The sequence below is a fragment of the Prinia subflava genome, chromosome 7 (genome assembly GCF_021018805.1).
Source record: "Prinia subflava isolate CZ2003 ecotype Zambia chromosome 7, Cam_Psub_1.2, whole genome shotgun sequence".
NCBI lineage: Eukaryota > Metazoa > Chordata > Aves > Passeriformes > Cisticolidae > Prinia > Prinia subflava.
Window position 1 is genome coordinate 16,498,089 of NC_086253.1, and position 22,462 is coordinate 16,520,550.

At 37.9% G+C, this 22,462-nt stretch overlaps 1 protein-coding gene across 9 annotated transcripts in view; it reads right to left on the bottom strand.

Annotated features, from left to right (window-relative positions):
- Positions 1-22,462, bottom strand: part of KCNIP4 (potassium voltage-gated channel interacting protein 4) — a 385,096-nt gene that overhangs the window by 19,818 nt on the left and 342,816 nt on the right. For all 9 annotated transcript variants that reach the window (XM_063401706.1, XM_063401698.1, XM_063401700.1 and 6 more), the window contains one exon: positions 17,780-17,904. In XM_063401706.1, coding sequence (XP_063257776.1) covers positions 17,780-17,904 — 125 coding nt within the window. The remainder of the gene's footprint in view (positions 1-17,779; positions 17,905-22,462) is intronic.

Sequence of the window (22,462 nt, forward strand, 5' to 3'; positions counted from 1 at the left end):
GAGATTTGTACAGTTCAGGGAAAGAGATTAAATATTGTAATTATTAAGTACGCCCCAAGGTTTTATATCAAGCTATTGCTGACTTCTTCCACTCTACCAACTATAATTAAAAAAAAAAATCTATCTAACCTTTCATTAAACTCTTATAAAAGAGAGGAAAATAATTACATAGTTTGAAATAAAAAGGTGAGGTTTATTTAAACAGTTTGCTATATTCTTTCCTTCCTTGATCTGAGTATAATTTATTTTGTTACAGCAAATTTCTCCTTGACAATCTTTTAAAATTGCATTAATGTATTAGATTTTCCTTCTGGAGAATAAAAAGGAGGGAATGTTCAACTTGAACTGAGTCCATTTCTCTCTCTTTTAAAGAGAAAATAATATAAACTGACAAACAGACAGAATATTAAATATGGTTTTGCCTTTCTTGCTTGCAATTTTGCTGCTGGGAAATTACATCTACAGCACATGGTCTTACAAACCACTCCAAACCCTGTAAATTATTTGCAAGACTCATATTGTCTAAGATATCTCTCCTTCAGTATTTTTAAAAGTACTGCAGTAGGTGATTCTTCTTTACTTCCTATCAACATCCTTTCAGACAAGAGGCAAACCAAGACACAAAAATGGAGAAATAGTAAAATGTAGAAAAGAGAATGAAGGAGAAACAAACTCAAAGCTCAGACATTTGTCTACATAAGAAACAATTTTGAATGATGGATAAAGCTGGAGTTTTGGCAACTTTGAATATATTTTAGTTATAGTTTGCAGGATAGTTTCCCATCCCATGTTTCATCTGCTATTTTAGTTTTCATACTGCTTCATTTTAGATTCATGTTCCTGTCCCTTGATTTAAATATCTTCTCTTTTTTCATGTACTTATATGCTCTATGTGCATGTGTCTTTTAGGAATACATCTTCAGACTCTTTCTCTTTCATGCTGTTGAATCTGATCAGATACTTCCCCCTAAGAAATGTAATTATTTCATTTATTTCATTTAATAATTTTCTATAATTCAATACATTCATTCACCAGTATTGTAGCCATTTTACTTGAGAATACTTTTGGGATTAAAGATGTATTTACCAAATACCAATAGGGCTAAACTGAAATTCTGACCTACCTTAGAGCTATATGCCGAAAATAAATAAATTTGTAATTTATTGTAAATTAAAAACCAAATAAATTTGTAATTTTGTAGCTAATTTCCCTGTAGTAAATATAAACAAACTTGTCCATGCTATATGCATCAGGAATAGATTTTCTCACCTATTTATTTTGAATTGAGAGTGAGTGTGATTAATTTTTTGTCCTGAAAGTACTCTCAGAATACAGGGTTCACTTTTGATACTGGTTTATTTCATAAAAGCCCAGAACACATATCAGAAATTATCTTTGTGAAAGGGGCTGGGTGGCATTTCTGGAGTTCTGATCACACTACTGGCCAACACAGAAGGAACACCAAAAGCAGGGTAAAAATCTTGCAGCAGCTAATAAAAGTGAACTTACTCTAGCAGGATTTCAAAGCAGATGATGCAAACAAAATGAGATATCTGGGGTAGAAAAGGTTTTGAAGTCATGAAAGAGAAAACAAGTGGAATATAAAAAATATCTCAAAAGATATGCTTAAAAGAGATGCCATGAACTAGCCTGTGAAGCAGCCTCAGAAAACTAATTCAGAGAAAAATCTCTCTCTTGAAATATTTTAAATGTGGCTGAACAAAGCACTAGAAATTAAGGCTGGAAAAAATAACCTGGGAATAGTCAGACAGTTGAAAAGACTTTCTCTCATTAATACAGATTTTAAGAAATCACAGACAACTATATTTATCCTCCTTTTCTTTTTAATTTTCCTTTTCTCTAAATACTTCTAGAAGAATAAATAACAGAAGATTTTGTGGGAAGAGAGCTGTTGTTTTCCTGCCGTAGATGCCCCCAAGAGAGCAACAAATTCACAGAGGTGGAAATACAAGCAAAGTTTTGTCCATTAGGTGTTGGTAAAATTTCAAGGGGTTGCTTCAGCTATGAACTCAAAGGAAAACCCTCTTGTCTTTGTTCTCTATTCCTGACAGTAATTTCTCTGATCAGCTTCTTTGAACTGGTGCCTTCTGGACTGGTGCATTGTCAGTATTTGGGCTCCTGCATTTAAACACCTCTTTTTCAAACTACCTAAAGGACAGAAACATTTTGTTGTCTTTGTACAGATACATCCTCAAACATGTCAGCACATCAAAAGGGAGCTTTGAGGAAGCTTTTAGGAAACCAGTGCCAGAATGAGATAATTGCAGTGACTGCAGAAGAGATACCTGCACTGGCTCTTTTGATCAGGCTGTTATATTATTCACCCAACTCTGTTCTCCTTGATTTTTGCTGTTTGCCTACAATAAAAGCCACTTTGTCAAAGCACTGGGAGGATGATTGGCAGGACAGTGTCTCAAACTACTCACAAAGGATGACAGTTTGTCTTATCCTATCTTTAAACCTATCATTTTGGGGTCTGCCCAGGCCCATGCTATAATGGAACAAGTCCAGCCTTACCCACCTTTCTTCTGAAAGGCTGTGGAAGGAGCTGCCGAGACACATGCAGAGGCAAGAAGAGCAGAGACTGAAGTAGAAGAGATGGGTAAAGGAAAATTTTGAACACATGCTCATTGGGTGCCCAGTCAAGAGCACTGGCCACCAAAAAGGCTCAAAGCCTTTCCTACTTCATAGGAGAAGAATTTTATGCAGTATATTAGCGTATGTAAGACGCATTAAGATATTCAGAGAATAGAAATTGGAAAAGCTCAAAATAAAAGGTGGTGTGAGGGCTTTTAATTTTTATTTATTACACTACTGGAAATCAGTTTTTATGAAAAATTTAAGGCCAGAATTAATATATTTTTTCATCTGTGGGATATTGTCCCCACTATTTATAACAATGTATGTTATACATATCTATATATTTATAATTATCTATTTCTAGTTGGATGAATTTTCACTCATTTTCTCTAATAAATAACCTATGTTCAACTCAATTATATTGAAAACCACTGGTGTTTTTAACTTCAATTTTCACTTCTATATCTGAAAAGGTACAGCTATTATTTTAACCTCCTGTCTATTGAAATTGAATTGGTGCTTGAATTTCTATTTTTTTTTTTAATTGGTTTCTCATGTTAGTTTTCTCAGGAGTGGGCTATAAAAAAAATCACTTTCACAGCATCTGTTCTTTAGTGAAAAATTATTTGATTTGCATTTTTAGGAATAACTTCCATGCCATTATATAGAAAGATGTTGTAACAAAAAACGTGATAAATGAAGAAATATGTGTAACCAAAATTATATCTTGGATCAGATTTATTTACTTCAAGAGAGCCTAAGTATCTCACTAATGCTATTGTTTTCATTTATTGCAGAATCAACCCTTATAGATCACAACACAAAAGAACATACTCTACTCTTGCATCCTTGAGTACAGTTGAGGGAGCCTAGAGAGCTAAAAGTGATGGTGGGAAATAAAATATTTTCTCCAGTCTTTATAGAAGCTGTATGGGATGAAATACAGAGTGATGGTCGGGGAAATGGTTAGGGACAGTCAGGGACAGTTACCCCAGGAACTCTTTTGTCCCTACTCTTAAATCTTCTGATGAATTTGCCTATTTGGTTACCAGTGTAAAGACTGAGCTGCTTTATAAGACTCAAAAGAAAGAAGGCAGACCCAAACAGAGCACACTAATTACTGGGTCTAAAGGGACAACTTACCTTTTGATCTTCCCTCTTTGACTTAAGGTACAGTAGGATTACTTCAGCTAAAGACTCACAGGGGGAATATCTCAGGTTGTTGCATTTTCATTTCTGTCACAGGAGCTGTAAACTCATTTTATAGCTCAGAGTCTACATTTCTAGAAATGTTGTGGCAGTTTTGATTTGACAGCATCTCCACTGACATCCATTGGGGAAATACATGTAAAAATCTCTTTTCAAGCTTTGTCTCATCAGGCAAAACACAAAACTTGCTTCTACTTAGCCACTTGTAGAAGAGATGCAATGTTTCCCTATGGCACAGCAAAGATGCACCACATTTTAAGCCTCCCACAGAGGATACTCTAATGAACAACAGCTTCTTTCCACCCCCTGCTTTCTATGGCAGTTTCAGAGGAAAACAAGCAGAAATAAAGGAACTGGCTCACATCCAGCATGTGTGGCTTCACACAGTAAATAACAATCAACACTTTGGCTGCTTCCACAACTCAGCAGGCGAGGTGCCAGCAAATGCTTTTAATCAGAGCCATTCTTTGTTTAGCAATGCCCACTAACTAGTGAAATTTTTAGTTTCTTATTATTAGCACTGGCAGTAAAACAACAGTAAACAACACAGCTAAAGGTCTGCACTTTAGAGCTCAGCTGAAAGCCTGATACCCCAAATTTCATGGATGAGTCCCTGGCATCTGAATGGTGCTTAGTGTTTCTGCCCTTTTTGTCACTGCAGGATGGCATTTTACAATCCTGACTTGACAAATAAGCAGGAAATATAATTAAACTAAATGCAGCAGATCCCATACTTCAGCAGTGCAGCTTGTTGTAAACACTTGGGCAAATAGAAGGTGCTCACCCTCTTGGGAAAAGCTGTATTTAGGTGAGCACTGCTTCGGTGACTTGCTTTTCACACATTCCCATGTGAGTTCTTTTGATCAAGTCCCTTCAAGTCAGCTAAAATCCTGGGTGAGAGGAGACGGAACAGCTCCATATTAGCAAGTGCTGGTCTCTTTGGTGTACTCCTCAAGTGATTCTCTTGAGCAGAATGGAGAACATTACCAGTCCATAAAAGCAATATTTGAAGTTAGATCAATTCCCTTCTTTAAAACCATGGGGGCATTTATTTCGTTTTTTTACATGAGGGTGCTTTTGTTTATCCTAGAACCTTCTTGTGTCCTTGAAGAGTGGAAGATTCACTGAGGAAGAAACTGTACTAACAACCTTCTGCTAAATGTTAGTGGACTTGCCCCATCTTTATAGAGCCATATCTGAAAATGGATAAGCCTGAATTTAGCTCAAGGTATTTAGGAAGCAGAAGCAGCATGTCAGGGGTAAAAAAATATTCTATATCCTGTCTTAAATGCTTGTCAATCAACTGGGTCTTGATACTAAGTACTGACATCAAACCAAATTTTCATTTTAATAATGAAGAACATTGAGTTTTGCATTCCTGAGACACATAACTGAATAAAAGATAATCAGGCTGAAAGTGTGTCCTAAGTCGTGCTATTCCAGTATTTTTCAGAGTAGTTCTTTGTTTCTTTCAAAGATGTGCAATGGTAAAGACAGACAGGTCAATATTTGGTTAGTACTAAACACAATGAAAAGACCAAGGAATTTCAGTGCCTACAGCTTTCTGCCAGCTTGAAGAAATGGCAAAGAACATAAAATTCAATGAGGACTGGTTTAGACACTGAAAATCAAACACTGTGCTCATTATTTATATTTTATATGGTAATACATTTACCCTTTAACAAAGGTTTTTGCTTTCTCCACTACTAACAACACTTTGTCTCAGGAGAAGGGCCCCAGCAGTGCAAACAGAAGAACAAATGTGCTTATCTGCATAAATATTTATAAAAGTGAGCCTGACATTAGCATAAGTTGGAGCTGATTCACCAAGTACAGTGGGGAAAATCAGACACAAGCAATGATGTGTAAGGGGCTGCTGTGGGTGAGAGAGATGTGGTCTGTGGGAAGAAATGCCTCTTCCCTGCCCACACAGTGAGGGCAATATCCTCATCCTAGAGGAACTCTGGCACTCAGAGGATCCCCTCCCCACCTATCCAAACCTCACTTCTGTGCTCTCCAAGCCCACCAGCACTGCACACTGACACTTTTGTTCTGTTGCCCAAAAGTCTCCCCAGAGTGTGGGTCCATGATGAGGAGAAGCCACCTGACCACAAGAGCTCTCTTGGTAGGACAGAGTGGGCTTTGTGGCCATACATCTAAATCCTTTTGAGAAGGAGGGGTGAACAGCTCCATCAGACAAGGGAGGATGTACCATTACTGCTTATAAAGGAGATATCTTTCCTATAACTCAAAGACATGAGAAAAGCATCAGAATGGAATTTGAAGTTTAGCAAGGCATATGAACTGGTAATTATTTTAGCACAGCAAAAAAATCTAAATGAATCATATTAATCTCCTTTAGACTCTTCTGGAGCTTTCCTTTCCTCATATGTGGACACTCGATACATAGCTTTTGGCAGCATATCTAAAATTGGTAGCATAAGTCAAATCATTGGAACTGAATACTTTAAAAGTCTAGATAAAGCTGATTGATACTTGATGGCATATTTTCATGAAAACATGAACAGCATAGAGAAATAAAAAAGGAGAAGATATTTCCCAGTCAAAACAGGTAACAAGAAGAATAAAATGAAATAACTAGAAAATCAGATACATCTAAAAATGAGTAATCTATCAATCAGTTCAGGCCTAAAAAAGAGATTTCATTTCTCCTGGTTGTATCATTCCTTATGGTGATACATTGAGGCTGAAATTGCTAGACAGAAAAATTCCTTGAACAGTCTGCTAAGGTTATGGCACATTAAGTTTCTTCCATAACTACAGATTTTGAGAAGAGAATGTTACTAAGTGTTACTATTGCCTCTTTTTCAGTGAAGTAGACTATTGGTAGCCTGTGCATCTAAATACAGTGCTTAATGCTGACATTTTAAATCACAAGAAAAATCACAAACCAGTTGTTGTTCTAATATTTGTAATTGTGTGTAGATAGTATGTCAGATACAAATATTGCTATATTCACTAACTGAGAGTTCAGTTTTAAAGTTGTTCTTGGTACTTTTTTTGTGAGGCCACTGTGAAGCATTGCAGTGTCAGAGATGCATAAATGGAGTGAGTAAATAATTGTTAGAAATACATAAAGCACACATAAAGTGCTCCCTAGATCAGTGTTTTTCTGGCATGAGTTTACTGTGATTTCTACTTGACAGATATGGAGCCTGGCCATCGAGGGGTAGAGAGTCTCCCTCAAATACACTGCCCACACATTTCGCTCTTCACACCGAGGAATTCAGTGCTCATTTTTCTCTCCTCTAGGGATGAACTTTGGTATCTCCAGCTCCTGGGAAAGTTCAGTTTCCCACAGCCACCAGCCCCCCCACTGGTACTCCCCACTTTGTTCCCAAGACGTGTTTGAGGAGGCTTTGATCAATGGCTGAGCAGCAATCTCTCAGATAGCCAGGGACCCTCTGAAAGGTTTTGGCTGTCAGAGCAGAGACATTAAATTAGGCAGCTGTCAATGTGGAGCCCACGCAGGCCCTGAAGCACTGGTAAAATGCTCTCAGGCAACCCAGAAGGCTTTTTAGTGTGATAGTTAAGGCTTTTAAAGGTGTGTGGTAGTTAATAAGCCAGCCAGAGAGCCAAAAGGTTGGAGTCTTTGGACTTCTAGTTTCATGCTGTGTTTACTGAATCATGCTGTCTTCTGAGTTATTGGCTCCTATTTCTTCCCTGACACTCACCGTATCTAAGACCTTTTAAGTATATTTCACAATGGAATTCATTGGTTTGAATAAATTCCATTACTTGAAAGCTAATATGAGAATCATTCACATAACTGAAGGGCAACTGCACAAATGTCCAGCTGATCTAAAGAATACGAGCTCTGTCAGACACTTTCACTCAAAGGTAAATGCAGGCTGACCCAAGACTTGTAATAAACTCCCCTGACACTGAAAGACTTGACTTTGCAGCTTTGTCACTTGTGATTTGCTGTTTTATTTTAAGATTTGCCAGTTTACATTTTTATTTTTAGCACAGATGTTGATCTAAAGACATTTTTAAAGAGAAATTAATTCTGTTGAAATAATGAAAGGATTATTTAATCGGTTTTGCTTATTTCTGACAAAACTTGTATGTTGCTAATTTTGTTCACATTGATCAGAAACTTACAGTAGAAAAAAAAATAAAGATCCAAAATCATTTGGAAATTCCTGGGATCCATGATAGATCCCTGAGTCCAACAGAAATAAGATTTATCTGTCAAGTCCACAGGACCCAAAAGTTTGAATTGCACTATCAAGAAGTTTCATCAGAAGGTGTATTTATTCCCTCTCCCCTCGTTTTTGCTGGCTTAGGATCCCCACGTGTCCACATGCTGCATTAGAATTGGAGGGGAAGAGAGAGACAACTTAGTATAAAATTTAATAAAGAATTGTAACATTTTGTACACAAATTCTTTAAAAGTCTTTAAAAGTAAGGAAATTGCTAGCAAGAAAGCCGCGAAGATGGATTTTTGAATGCTGCTGTCTCAACTGATAAATATTCTCACTGAACCATTTTATGTTCAGCTGTGTGTTACAAAGTACAGTGTTTATAGCAGTTAGAGTTAATATGCATCACACCCCATGAAGAAAAGAGGACTGGCAGAGAAAGCAGAGTAAGAGGTGTCTCCTTACTAAAATTTTAAATTACAACATCATCAGAGCTGCATTGCACCCAATGTTACTTCTCTAATGTTAGTGATTACCCAGAAACCGAAATCCAACCATTGCACATATTTCAAATACCAGGCTCTGTAGTGCCTAGTCCAGATGCTGCAAGAAAGACACTGCAGTGAGCTGTAGCCAAAGACAACATTTGGTGGCTCGTATTCTCGTACATAAACATTTATATTCCAAACTGATGCACATAAAAGCTCATGTAGTAGAAAACAGCTCTTCCAGCAGATGAGCATCTGGCTGGTAAAGCAGAAGGTCTGCACTGTGCTTCAAGTGTCAAACTGGCACTTGAGAGCCCCAGGAGAGCCCGCCAGAGCACAGGACAGGGTACTGCCAGTTCCAGACAGGAGGGGCTCACAAGCACACAGAACAATAAAATCCCACCAAAATATAATGTTGCCTTTTTTTTTTTTTTCTTTTTTTTTCTTTTTTTTTTTTACCAAGAAGAATTTTAGAGGCATTTGGTGCTCTGGACTACTATTACTATTGGGTATTTCAAATCGCAGTCTTTTTGTATGTTTCTTAATTAGAGATTTGACTACCTTTTTCAGAGATAATTCATGAGCAAGCAGCCACTATTATGAATACAGTCCCTGGTAAGCTAGATGACATTTTTTCCCTAGTGAGCACGACATGAAGCATCTCTGTGCAAGCCATGAGATGAATAGAAGTAGGGACTGAGTTCATTATTAACTTTCAGAAAGAAGGTTTCAGTCTCTGCCAGTAACTGTGAGACTAATTGAAACAAATATCTCTGCTGAACACATTAAGATCTGTAAATCTGTGACAACTGAGAATTATACTCTCAGTCTGTCAAACTGTACTTCCAAATTATTTTACTTGAAAAATTTTTGAAATGTTTCAAGTCTCTTTACTAACACTTGTAGGAAATATAGGATGAATGTAAGAATTATTTATTGCTCAGTTTGTTAAAAGATTTTCACATAGCCTTGTTTGAAATATGGAAGGGTTCCCTCTAAGTCCCTTGCAAATGAATGCCATGGCTTTTGTAAAATAATAACAAAATTCTTCCTTGGCAAGAGCTGGTTATTTCAAAGTTATTCTTCAGTCATCTAAAGTTGAGAAAACAATTGATCTGAGGCATAACTGGAAAGTAAGAACTCAAATTTAGAAAGGGGAGATTTGAGCTATGTATATTATACATGTCTACTGAAACCCTAGAGAGAAAAGGATTTACAGAAATCTGTATATTGACAGCACACATAGTATCTAGCTTTTAGGTTTACTTGCTTGAGCTTCATTATGCTGTTGTCTATTTTTTAGCTTATTAAGAAAAACAAGTCACAGGAGTTTTCTAATATGGAGAGATGTTAATTTTCAGTTTGAATTACTACTATCCAATTTTTCTTGTAAGATTTAGAACTTCCATTTACTTTTTTTTTTTTCATTTTATTGGCATTTTTAAGAGCATAGAAACCTAAGTTCAGCAGGTTTGTATGCATGAGGCACACTGCTCAGCTGTCATCATTGTGTCTATCTGAAAAGACAAGTCTTTGGTACCTCTTTGTATGTACAACCTCTGTATGTCCACAGCACTGGTGTTCTAACACTGCTTTGTGCAGAGGGGTCAGCACCTCTGCAAAGCTCTCAGCACAACAGGAATGTCTCATGGGCTGATGCACAGTAGAGCGTCCCCTGTTTGATATTCAGAGTCACTGAGGGATATAGCTCAAATGGTTTTAGTACTGATTCATGTTAGCCAGGAAAACCAGGTAGGAACATTTAACTGATCTATATTGTTCTAGGCTCTCTTCTGCATCTGGGAACATCTTGCTAAGTCTGCATGCTGTGAAGCCCTACAGCTTGTACAGACAGTCATCAAATATTGAGGAAACGCAACTGCTCCAACTGCTGGTCAAATGAAAAATTTTCCTTGCTGTGCTAGGGCTCCACATGGGAGGTTGAAAAGCCTATTTAACTTCTGAGCTATTTCACCTACAAGAACAAGCCTTGGAGAACTGATGTCGGGGCAAAATTCTCTTGCACTAGTGCAATTTCCACTCATGTTCAGTTTGGGGTTTTTCCTCTCTGTTCTGGTCTGTATTAATCTTGAAACTGCATTCACTCATTGCAATACAAGCATACAGGTTCAGTATAGAATTGAATGTGATGACAACAAACTGATGACATCCTATTGTCTCTGTGAGACAGGTAACACAGCCAATTCAGAGAAAGCTGATCCAAGCTAAATTATTACTTCCTGTAGCGTGAAAGCCTCTGTTTCATAATGTACAATGTTCCGGAGATATAAACTAAGAGGATTATGTTGTCATTGTCCCTTGTCATGCTTTAGAACAGGTGGAAAAGGTTAAGCTAGAAAGCAAGGAAAATGGAATAGTTTCAAAATCTCTGTTTTGGATTATCACAGAGGTATTTTAACTCTTTGCAATGCCCATTTTTTAATCTCTTCAATAGTCAAGTGTTTATGCCTCTTGTCAGTACAAGATTTCAGTTTGTACTAAATAATTTCTCACCAAGACATTATCTTAGCAACCCCATTTGAAAGACAGAAGTGAAATACAGAACTGTACATCTCTATTAGCCATAGGTCAGAGGCTGTGCAAGAACCACAGCCATAAAGGTAAAAGCCATCCATGTGTAGGACACTGAGATACATTTCTCATACCTTCTTTCTTACCAAGTAGGTTCCAACTGCAGTGAAAAATCAAATGTATATAGTGTTCCTAGAATATCATGCATACAAATATTTAAGAAAAGTTAAATCATTCTGAGAACTTTAACTTTGGTACTCAAAATCTCATTGAGGTGTTTCAGCTTTTGCACAAGTTAGTGTATATCCTGCAAAATGCAAATTATACCCAACTTTCATCTTCATTGTTAAACAAAAGATTGCAGGAGTAGAAAAATTATTTATACAGTGAAAATTATTTGGATTTTGTGTACCAACTCAATTCTGCTCGTCTAAATCTCAATTACTTTCACAAAATTTATAATTTTTCTTTTGTTTTTTTAAACTCTGAATGGGAAAATGTTCAAACACAAAACTCGAATGCTTTGGAGAATCAATAAATGAGCTTTATTACCTCTAAAACTAGCTTCCATTAAACTTTCTGTGAGACTTACAACTGCAACATACAGTGATACAATGCTTCCATCAAATCATAACTGAAATAGAAAAATCTCTGAATAAATTAGCATATTTCAACTTATTCACATAGATAGGTAGTGTAATGAGGGAACCATTATTTGAGCTGTAACACTGTAAGATTTGTTTTCTTACTATCATTCTTTTTCTCATTTGCAAAAGAGAGGAAAAGTGTCTTAGAAATGCCATTTTCCCAATATATGTCAAAAGTGTGGAGCTGCCTATTTAAAGCTCCACTATGTGTCCACAGAGATTTTTATGCATTTATGACTTCATTTTACATTTTCTCTGACATACAGCCAGGTGAGAAAAAGGTTCATGAAAAATCCTTCCAGTTTTCTGGAAAAGTCTAGGAGTTTCCCAACACAGAGCTCTACAAGAATTTTTACAAGAATAACCCACCAAAATGAAAACACTACTGACATTTCAATTTAGCACAGGAACATCTTTTGTACAGCAAAAGGATTATCTAGGTATTTTTTAAATGGACATTTTTAAAACTGGGAGAGATCTATCAATGGACAAAAGATAAAGAAAGACCACATGTTGAGTCCATGCTTGATAGTCTGTACAATTTCTTGTGAAGTGCCACTTGTACTAGGACTGCCACAGAGCCATTGGTTTGAAAGGTTAATGACTGCAGCAATCACAATTTCAATTTACAAGAAATGGGATGACAGGAAGCCAAATACAAATTGGAAACATCCCACTGGGATGGCAGCTGAGCAACAATTCATCAACAGCACTGGAAGATCAAAGTCAGAGTGCTGGAGACAACCTTTTCAGTCTGAGAAGGGCTTAGGCCTTAAATTAAACTCATTTTTCAAGGATAGTATAGAAGCTTAAAAATGGCTAAATTACTTAATATAGACATAAGTTCTCCCCTGATAATTTTCCATATAATAGTTGTTAAGTGATCTGAAGGTGTTTATTCCACCTCCTTATGTTTTCTTTAATGCATATCCCCTTCCATTTTAAATGTTGACTTTGAGTTCTACCAAAACAGCCATTGTCCCACAGGCATTTCAATCATCTTTGAGCATTCCCTGCAATTATACTCTACCTCTTGCTTACTCAGAGCATCAGCTCTAATACAATGAGATCTGAGACTTTCTAAAGCTTTCAGGTATTTATTTATACACAGGCTCTGTGAGACCCTGTGCTCCTCCTGCCTGGATTTTGCATGTAATTTGTGTACAGTGAAAAATCAAATTGATGATAATAAATCAAACTTTGTAATCATCAACACTACAGAAATGCAGGTGTATTTTACTGCTTTCTTATCTGAAGTCAGTCAGAACTACATGTAAGCAATTTGAAGTCAGAAATCACAAATAACTGGAGGTAAGCTGTAAAAAGTTCTGTTCATCACTATCTCAGAACAGTCATCTGAAAACTTGACAGGATTCAGGGAAATAAGCAGGCTGGAGTGAGATTCTATAGACAAAAGCTTTTCAGTTAGTACTAATGTGCTGAAGGATGATGCTAATTTCATCTAACAAGACCACAATATCAGCAGAACTTCAGTAACTTAAGTTCATGCTTTAATTTATCATGCCTTATATGCTTAAATTACTGAAGAGATAGTAAGACAGGCAAATAGCAGGTGAAAAGCACAAAGCACAGAGGTAGGATGTGCACAAGACTTTGATGACATCATGTTAAATATGTGTGCCTCTGTGTGTGTCATTAAATCTTTTCAGTAGTTTCCTTCTTAGTGGAATGAGAGATATTAAACAGAATATCCCAGACTCAGAGAATGGCTGGGATTGGAAGGGATCTCTGGAGATTGGTTTCACGCTCCTGCAGATGCAGGCCCACCTGGAGAGGTCTCCAGGACCATGTCCAGAGAACTAACTTTTGGATATCTTCAAGCAGGAAGATGCCACAAACCCTGTGGGCAACCTGTGCTGGTGGTCAGTTACCCCCACAGTGAAAAAGTGTGTCCTGATGCACAGAGGGAACATCCTGTGCTTCACTTTGTGCCTCCTGTCTCTGGGCACTACTGAAAAGAGCCTGGCTCCACCTTTACCTGCTCCCTTCAGATATTTATATATGCTGGTAAGAACCCTGCTGAGCTTCTCTTCTCCAGACTGATCAGTCTCAGCTCTCCCAGCCCCACCCCACAGGAGAGGTGCTCCGGTCCCTCAGGCATGTTTGTGACCCTTTGCTGGACTCTCTCCGGTATGTCCAGACTTTTGTTTCATTGGAGAGCCCAGAACAGGCCATGGCAGTTCAGATGTGAAGTGAAGCCTCACCAGGGCTGAGTGAAAGGCTGGTGTGGCCTCCCAGGGCTCCCTGGGCCTGCTGGAAATGCCTTACCTAAAGCAGAACTCCTTTCTGCACAGACAGACACATCTGCTGGCTCATGCCAGCAAAGCAAAAAGTGTCCAGCTGGGTGGTACCCAGGAGATGTCGGTACCGGAGGCAGAGGCACTGTCGTGGTTGCTGGGGGAGGTGAATTTTTTCAGGGAGAGGTAAGCAGTCCAATCAGTAATCAGCTTTCTGCTGGCACCTGGATTGGTCACTCGGAGGTTTGGACACGCCTCTGAGGACACAAAGAGTTAAAAGCAGGAGTCTAGAGAGTTCGGCCTCTTTTCAGATCCCGGTTTCAGCAGAGAGACGTCTCCGGCCTCCTTCCCCTGCCCGGCCACGAGGCTGGGTGGGGGAGGGGAAACACGTGGTCGGCTCAGGTAAGCCGGAGCCCCCGGGGGGAGGGAGAAGAGAGAGGACAAGACTGGAACTGAGCTGCCCCGTCCAGGATGGAGGGGTGGAAAACTGTGGAAGTGCCTTCTGTGTGTGCTCATCCCCTCTTCCCCCCAAACTCCGGGAGAAGGTGCCCAGCCAAGTGGGAGTTGCCCAGCCTGGGAGTGCCTGAGCCTGCAGCACCCTGCTGGGAGAGAGAAGCTGTTAACCCTTGCTTGGCAGAAAGAAACTTTTCTTAGACATTGATTCTCATGACTGGTGATTTTGGAAGAAAAGAGAAGGAAGCGGCCTGGGACCGAGGTGATAAAGCACGATTGGAAGGAACCTGATGGGCAAAGAATGAGAGGAGTAGCCTTCGGAGCTGGACTTTTCTTGCATAATGTCAGCCATGGACTGAACTTGAGTCTCTTTTGAACATAAACTGCATTTTTGGGTAGATACAGCTGCCCCTGCTTTTGCTACAGTGACTGGCACTTGAAGAGTGGAGCGAGCAGAGAAAAGAGGGGGAGGGTGAGGTGGCACTCTCTGCCCTCAGGGCAGACCTGCTCCTAGAACCCCGGCCCCTGGGTAAAAAGGGGAGAGCTCGGCATGCAGCATCCTTAAAAGAGCCCTGTATGCAGTTTTCAGCCTATGGACAGCGGTGAGAGCGCTGGACATAGGAAAAAGAGAGAGTCACCCTGGCAGACTTCTCCGGGCGGTGCCACGGGTGACATAGAAACACATAAGGGGTGGACCCGTGTTCTCTGAGGAACAGTCTGTGGTGCGAGAGAGACTCCTCTCTCCCTTGCTGAATTGAAGATTAGTTTGGTTTTGAGTGGTGATTGTTTGATCTAAAACCCAAAGGTTGGTCTGTGAAGAGTGATGTGTGGGGAGGTAGAAACTGGGAGAAGAAATGTTCTAAGAAGTTTTTATTTCTGTCTCTGTGTGTGTTTAAGAGTATTTCTGTCCCTGTTCTTATGTAATGTAATAAAGTTTTTGGTGGGTTTTTTTTGTTTTCAAGATTTAAGCCTGCTCTGCTCTGTTCCTGATCACATCCCACAGTAGCTGTTAGGGAAAAAAAACATATTCATGGGTGCATTAACATCTGGCCAGTGCCAACCCATGACAGGCACGAAGCTCACAGGCATGGAAATACTGGCAGGATGCACTAAGCTGGACCACAATGAGAGAAGGCAGGTGGCCTGTGGCAGGCAGAAGAGGATGATGGAGCACTGTGAGGGGAGGTGCTGAAAGCACAGACCATGGGAGACATTGCAATGCCATCGTGCATCAGAACCCACCAAAGCCACTCAAGACAGATTTGGTAAAAGTAGATATGGGAACTAACAGGAAACTAATAGAAAAGGTGAACTAATCAGCATAAACAAGCTGCTCATAGAGCTGAGGTAGATTTGTCCTACCAGTTCTCTGAAGTGATTAGAGAACTGTGACCTAGCACTGTAGAAACTGTTAATATGAAAAATAAAACAAACTCCAAGTTTGTTTCACAAAAAGTACAAATCATCCATTTCTGAAACCTAATGTTTGGGCTAAAGAATAGTACTTTAAACTGATTTATCTTTTATAAGAGTCACTAGCCCTAGGCATGCTTTACAACCTTTTAGATCATAATTGATAATTTTGCAATGGTATTATACACAAAAACACTGAAGTTAATGCCCATTAACTCTATTTAGTAAAATATATGTTGTACATGTCTTGAATTATCATGTACTGATAAGGAAATGAAGCATATGGATGAAGATGCATTGCCATGTCTTACCATCAAGATTCCTTTGATGTTAGTAGAACTTACATCTTGACACAGAAAAGCATATGAAGAGCTGCAATTCATCTTTTCAGAAAATGCTAAAAAAGGTGTCAATTAAAAAACTTCCTTATAACCTCTTTCTCCACACTTCATTTTATGCAAAGAAATATCAAGGTTCTTAGTTTCTGAAACTCTAAAAATAATTCTTCTTGGAGAAACAGACAAGGCTTATTTTATCCACTATACTTTGTACCTTTTTGCCTTAGATAATTAGGGACATTAGATCATGATTTGCAATGCCTGGAGAATACTGTCATTAGCAGGGGAATGTTCTCTGGAACCCTGAGGAAATGAAAAGCTTTTAAGAGCAATCACTGTTAATCACTAACATGCCAACGTTATATACTTTCTGGAACTGAGGATGATACAGACAGGACCCATTAAATGACCCTGTCTTTCCTGCATTGTAAGCTTTTCATAAAAAAATATGTTTAAAACACCCCTTTGCATGTGTTGCCTCCTTTAAGGAATGCAAAAAAGCTAAGAACTCTGCAAGATTTACATTTCTTGTACAAGCTATTGAAGATATCCTCTCTGATTCCATAATGGAGCTTAACTGTGTTAACTGAGCTTAACTCATCTGAGTAGTAAATGCCGTGGGCAAGAGGTTGTCCCTTTTCACCCAAAAAGGGTGAAAGAAAAACTAAACTACGAGGTGATAAATGCAATTAAATTTATCTTTAGCTGCAGCTTATCAGGAGACATAGCATCTCCACAGTTGCAATAATTACAGCTAAATTGATAAATTAACACTAAAACTGATAAATAATATTTTCTATTATTAATTTCAATATAATAATTCTTTAATATTTTCTATCCAACATTAATTGCATGCAATATTCTGCATATTTTTAATCAGATTAAAGTAAAATAAATAGAGAAAAAGTCTATTTTTAAAGAAAGCAGAGTTCAGTACTACTTACTAACACCTTTTTGAGTCTTATTTCATTGCTGTTCCAGCCATGCGTGTCTCACAAGTCAAAATCATGCCCAGCACTGTAGGGCAGCTGTACACACTGGAAAATGAGTACTGGGGTCCTCAGTTGGGATCCCTGACAAATAAAACATTGGACCCCCCACTACATCACACATTATCAGAAAGAACAAAAAACGGAAAAAAACAAACAAGCAAAAAAAACACCAACCAAAAAAACCACAACTACTCCAAGTAAAGGGAACTAAGAAATTTACATAATTGTAGAACTAGTGAGAACTGATGAAGTTATCTACAGTTGTTCACCAAATAAAGTCATCAAGTGTAGTTGAAGTCAATTACTTCTTGTGACAGCTGCTGTGAATACAAAAATCAAAATCCTTCTTCTTACCAACCAAATTCTTCAGGACTCTTCCATTATTGCATCCTTAGACAAACAACCTCAACACAACTTTGTCTTTGAACAAAAGTTCCTATTCTACTAAGTTATAATTTGTCTCTCCTTGATACTTTCTATTTTGTCTGCATCTTTTGTTCATGAAATAGTTTAATGAGTTTAGACCAATTGTTTCTGAGTGATTGTTTCCTCATCAGATCAGACATGCAGTATTTAGCTACTGAATCTCATGAGCTGCACTGCTAGTCACTGCTAGTCATGGCTGAGATTGCAGTGGCATATTCCATAAAGAGATTGCAAATTGAAAAAGTAAGTGCTTACATTCTTGAAACCTCTATATAAGATCTGAAGTTCCTTCTTTGTGAATTTACTCTGTGCTTCCAGCAGTTCAAGAGCTTCAGGTCTATGTCGTACTGTGGCCATTTCCATTTCATCTTCTACAGTGTCTGCAGAACACAAGAGACAGAGAAGGGAAGCTCAACAAGAAATACAGGAGGTAGAAATGATTAACCCTTTCAAACAGACAGAGAAGAAGTGAGGAAGGAAGGAAGGAAGGAGGGAGGGAGGGAGGGAGGGAGGGAGGGAGGGAGGGAGGGAGGGAGGGAGGGAGGGAGGAAGGAAGGAAGGAAGGAAGGAAGGAAGGAAGGAAGGAAGGAAGGAAGGAAGGAAGGAAGGAAGGAAGGAAGGAAGGAAGGAAGGAAGGAAGGAAGGAAGGAAGGAAGGAAGGAAGGAAGGAAGGAAGGAAGGAAGGAAGGAAGGAAGGAAGGAAGGAAGGAAGGAAGGAAGGAAGGAAGGAAGGAAGGAAGGAAGGAAGGAAGGAAGGAAGGAAGGAAGGAAGGAAGGAAGGAAGGAAGGAAGGAAGGAAGGAAGGAAGGAAGGAAGGAAGGAAGGAAGGAAGGAAGGAAGGAAGGAAGGAAGGAAGGAAGGAAGGAAGGAAGGAAGGAAGGAAGGAAGGAAGGAAGGAAGGAAGGAAGGAAAAGGAAGGAAAAGGAAGGAAAAGGAAGGAAAAGGAAGGAAAAGGAAGGAAAAGGAAGGAAAAGGAAGGAAAAGGAAGGAAAAGGAAGGAAAAGGAAGGAAAAGGAAGGAAGGACATTCTCTTAAAGACCTGCAGCTTTAATGACAAACGATGAGTCCATTTTGAACTCACAGGAAAAGGGTGTCTATCATGTGCTTCTGTGGCTGCAAAGAATAGTGAACAGCAGTGATGATCCAACAGCCTGCATATTATCTCATAATATGGGTGGTAATAGCAATAAACTGGAAAGCCAACATCCTGCAAGAGCGTGCATGATACACTCAGTATGACTTTTCTGTTTATACCAGAAAATGGAACATGTATATTTATACTTTGACCAAATGAAACAACTTTATAAAACTGTAGCAACTCCAGAAAAATGAAATTTTTCCTTCAGTTAGATAATGAATGTGAATTCACTGTATCAGGCTGGAATTTTTCTTGTGAAGTTGTCCCTTGGAAAGCATGTGAAATTGATGTTGCACATTCAGCAGCAGATCTTACTCTGAGTATCATACAACTGACCCTTTAGGAGAAATATTATTGAGGGTGAGCAGCCTACGTGGGGAACACGATGGTTTTTGTGACCTCTTCTTTAAGTAAGTAAGAATGTGGATATGCACATTCAAGGTTTACAGTTGAGAGTAGCCCTAAAACAATGAGAACTAGCAATGCATTTTTTCCTAGGTAGAGTTTTAAATGTGAAAGTTCAATAAAACAGCTAAAGGAACTTACAGTAAGGTGCCGGTCACTTATGATCAAAAATACGAATGTGTGTGTCCATTTCTAAGTATTGCCAGCATTAATGTAACTTATGTAGTACTCCAAACTGATTTAATGAAATTATTGCCTTATTTTGATTTAAGAGTTATATAAACTATAGAAATATAACAATACAGCATGCCTAATTGTCACTTCTACAATGCTGATGATACATAATTTATTTCATTAGAATCGGGGACTCTTTATTCTAAAATAAGGGTTTATTTGGTTCAATATTTATAAGCATACAGTATTAGAATACTTGATTAAAGTAGTATTATGCCTACAGTTTCATATATTTTTGTTCTGCTACAATGCAGTAATAATAGCTTTCAGCTGCTTGGGAGAAATTTGGCAAGAAGATACAGTTCAGCTAAACAAAAAATAAACAATCTTTAAAGAGATGCTTAATAATATATAAACTTTTTGGAAAAAAGCTTCACAAAATTTAGGGCACTGTCCTTTCTCCTGTGAAAAATATGTTGCTGTTAGCACTCATCTCAGAAAGATGATATCAGTGTGATCCAGATAATTTTTTTGTTGTTAACTGCAAGTCAACACTAGGTACTTGGACTAAATTGGCAAAAAAATCAACTTGAGGATAAATATTGTTGAAAGCTCAGTTGTACTTTATATTCAAATGGTTACGTGAGATTTAACCAGGCTTTGGTTTTAGACAGAAAAAGACTCAACTTGAAATGAGTTCTCTAAGCACCCATTTGTAAAACATCTGGCTACCTAGAGAGACATCTACAAGCTTTTCTGGAAGCTAAATGAATACACAGAATAAATATGAGGCTAAAGGCCAGACAACGTGCTGAGTGCAATACTCAGTATATCCCTAGTAGTAAATATTTTTATTGTGTATAAATGATTCAGTGAGAATGTAGAAGACTGCAGTAGGCTGATAATATTAATGAAAAGGTTCAGTGTAACATTCTTCACACTCAACTTCTCTAGTGTCTTACAGATAGAAATAATAAAAATGTAAGGTCATCATAAGCTTCCTTAAAATGTACCAACTGTGATGACTAAAATGCTATAGCATTCATAAGTCAATTGCAGATTTTTAAATTTTTCTCTTCACACTTATAGCTGCCAGGCTGGAAAAAAATCTATACTTTAAAATATGTGGGGAAATGTGTGAAAATTTATTTTTACTATTTCTATTTTCATCTATTTCTAAATAACAATTGTTTCAATGGCAGTAGTTATTTCAGTTCTTTGGTTTCTTCAGGCTAGATAGGTTAGGAGCAGGGTTTTTTCACAGAAATGAAATTTCATGTCAACTGAAAACCAGAAACGAGTTCACAATCCCTCATTAATGTACTAAGCAAAATACTCTTATTGATTCCATTAATTAGTAGATTTCTTATAGCTAAATAGTAGAGACATTTTTTAATGTAAATGGCACAGGAGATATGCTTTGAAACTTTCATTATTTATTAAAGAACAAAATGGTAAAAACATTTGAAAAAACAAATGTACTCTTCAAATAATTCATGTCTGTAAAAATTGTGCACATGCATTTCCCTGCAAAAACTCCACATATAGCCTCCCTAACTATTTAATAACTATTTGGCATGTTTTTCATTTTCAAAACCATTGAGTGTGGTCTTACTCTGGTGTACTAGCACACTCACGTGTCTGGGGAATGATGGTTTAAAGTTTAGCCTCACTAGACTAGTGATGCACACAGATAAATGTTCTTTTACAATGCTGAAATATGTTCAATGCAAATGCTGAAACAAGATTTTACATTTTTAAATAACCTTTGTAAGCACATATTGATAGAAGCACCGAAGTGCAAATTCAGGCTATGTGTATTTCAATAAATTACTTGTTTAAAAAACATTTCTCTGCTAGTTTCTAAGGAATTCACATAATGTGATTGATATTGTAAGTGGTGCTGTTTTCATTCATGGGACGCTCTAAAGTTGCTTCTTTCATGCTAGCAGAAATCAAATAGCACATGATGTCAAAACGGAATAATAACAATGTATATCTGCAATGAGAGGCTTATTCAACATTTTCACTTGATATAACATGTTTACTTAATATAGCACTTCATTATTGAGGAGGTTATATAGAAAATTATTGACTGCACCATTTTACTGCTTGGTTCTCAAGCAGGAAATATTTAATACTCGTTTTAGTTCAACTTCTGGTTTATAGAATATTTTCAGCAAGGAAAATATAAGTTTGACATGGTCAAGGTTTCTGAGACTGATTCTAGATATATTTGGTTACCTGTGCAGATGAAGAGCATACACAGAAATTATGCAAGGAATAGGATGTGTCACTATCCTAGCAATTTCAAACACACAGATTAAACTTTCTATCAATTCTGTTCTATTTCCTCATCTATTCCATGCCCCATTCCTGGGAGTGTTCAGGTTGAATGGGACTTTGGGCAACCTGGTCTTGTGCAGGAGGACTAGACCAGGTGATTTTAAAGGCCCCTCTTCCAACTCAAGCAAACCTGTGATTCTCTGACTCCTTTTCTTGTCTAGAGCTGTATTGCTAAGGTCATGCAGCTGAAAGTAACTTATCCAGAAAGAGGTATCAACTAGTGCCACAACAGTAACTACTTCATTACAGCTACTTTATTTTCAATTAAAACATATCAGCTGAAGACACCATGAAAAAAATAAATCAGTGTATGTTCAGAAACTTAGCCCTTTTCATCTCAAATACTTAAAAAGAAAGCAAGTCACAGAGTTTTCTTTACAGAGGAGCACATGAAAGACATTGAAGGGAGATAGCAAAAAGAAATCCTAGATCTATACCTGTGAAATCTGAACATTAAGTAGGAGACTGTATTTCTAGTCAAGTTGCCTTTAGTTCTCCTAGATTCACTAGACATGGCTCTTGCAGGCTTTTCTTACCTGAGATTGATTATGTGCTTTATCAAAAGAGTATAAAGGAAACACATGGATCATTCAGCTTCTGGTTCCAGGTGCTCATGTAAGTGCCTAGAATTAAGTCAACTTAATCTAGATTGAATTGGGTCCAGAGAGATCTTAAAATCTGCTATAGGAGCCAATTTATATAGGAAGACATTATACTGTTATTTCTGTAATTAACCTCTATCTAGGAATACAGATGTATCTATGCATTGATCTCTCTCACTCCCTCTGCCGCTCTATATTTATCTGTTGCCTGCCCTGGAGAGATTTTATTTCCTTACAGCACATCAAGAAATTCAATATACTTTCTTTTCAATC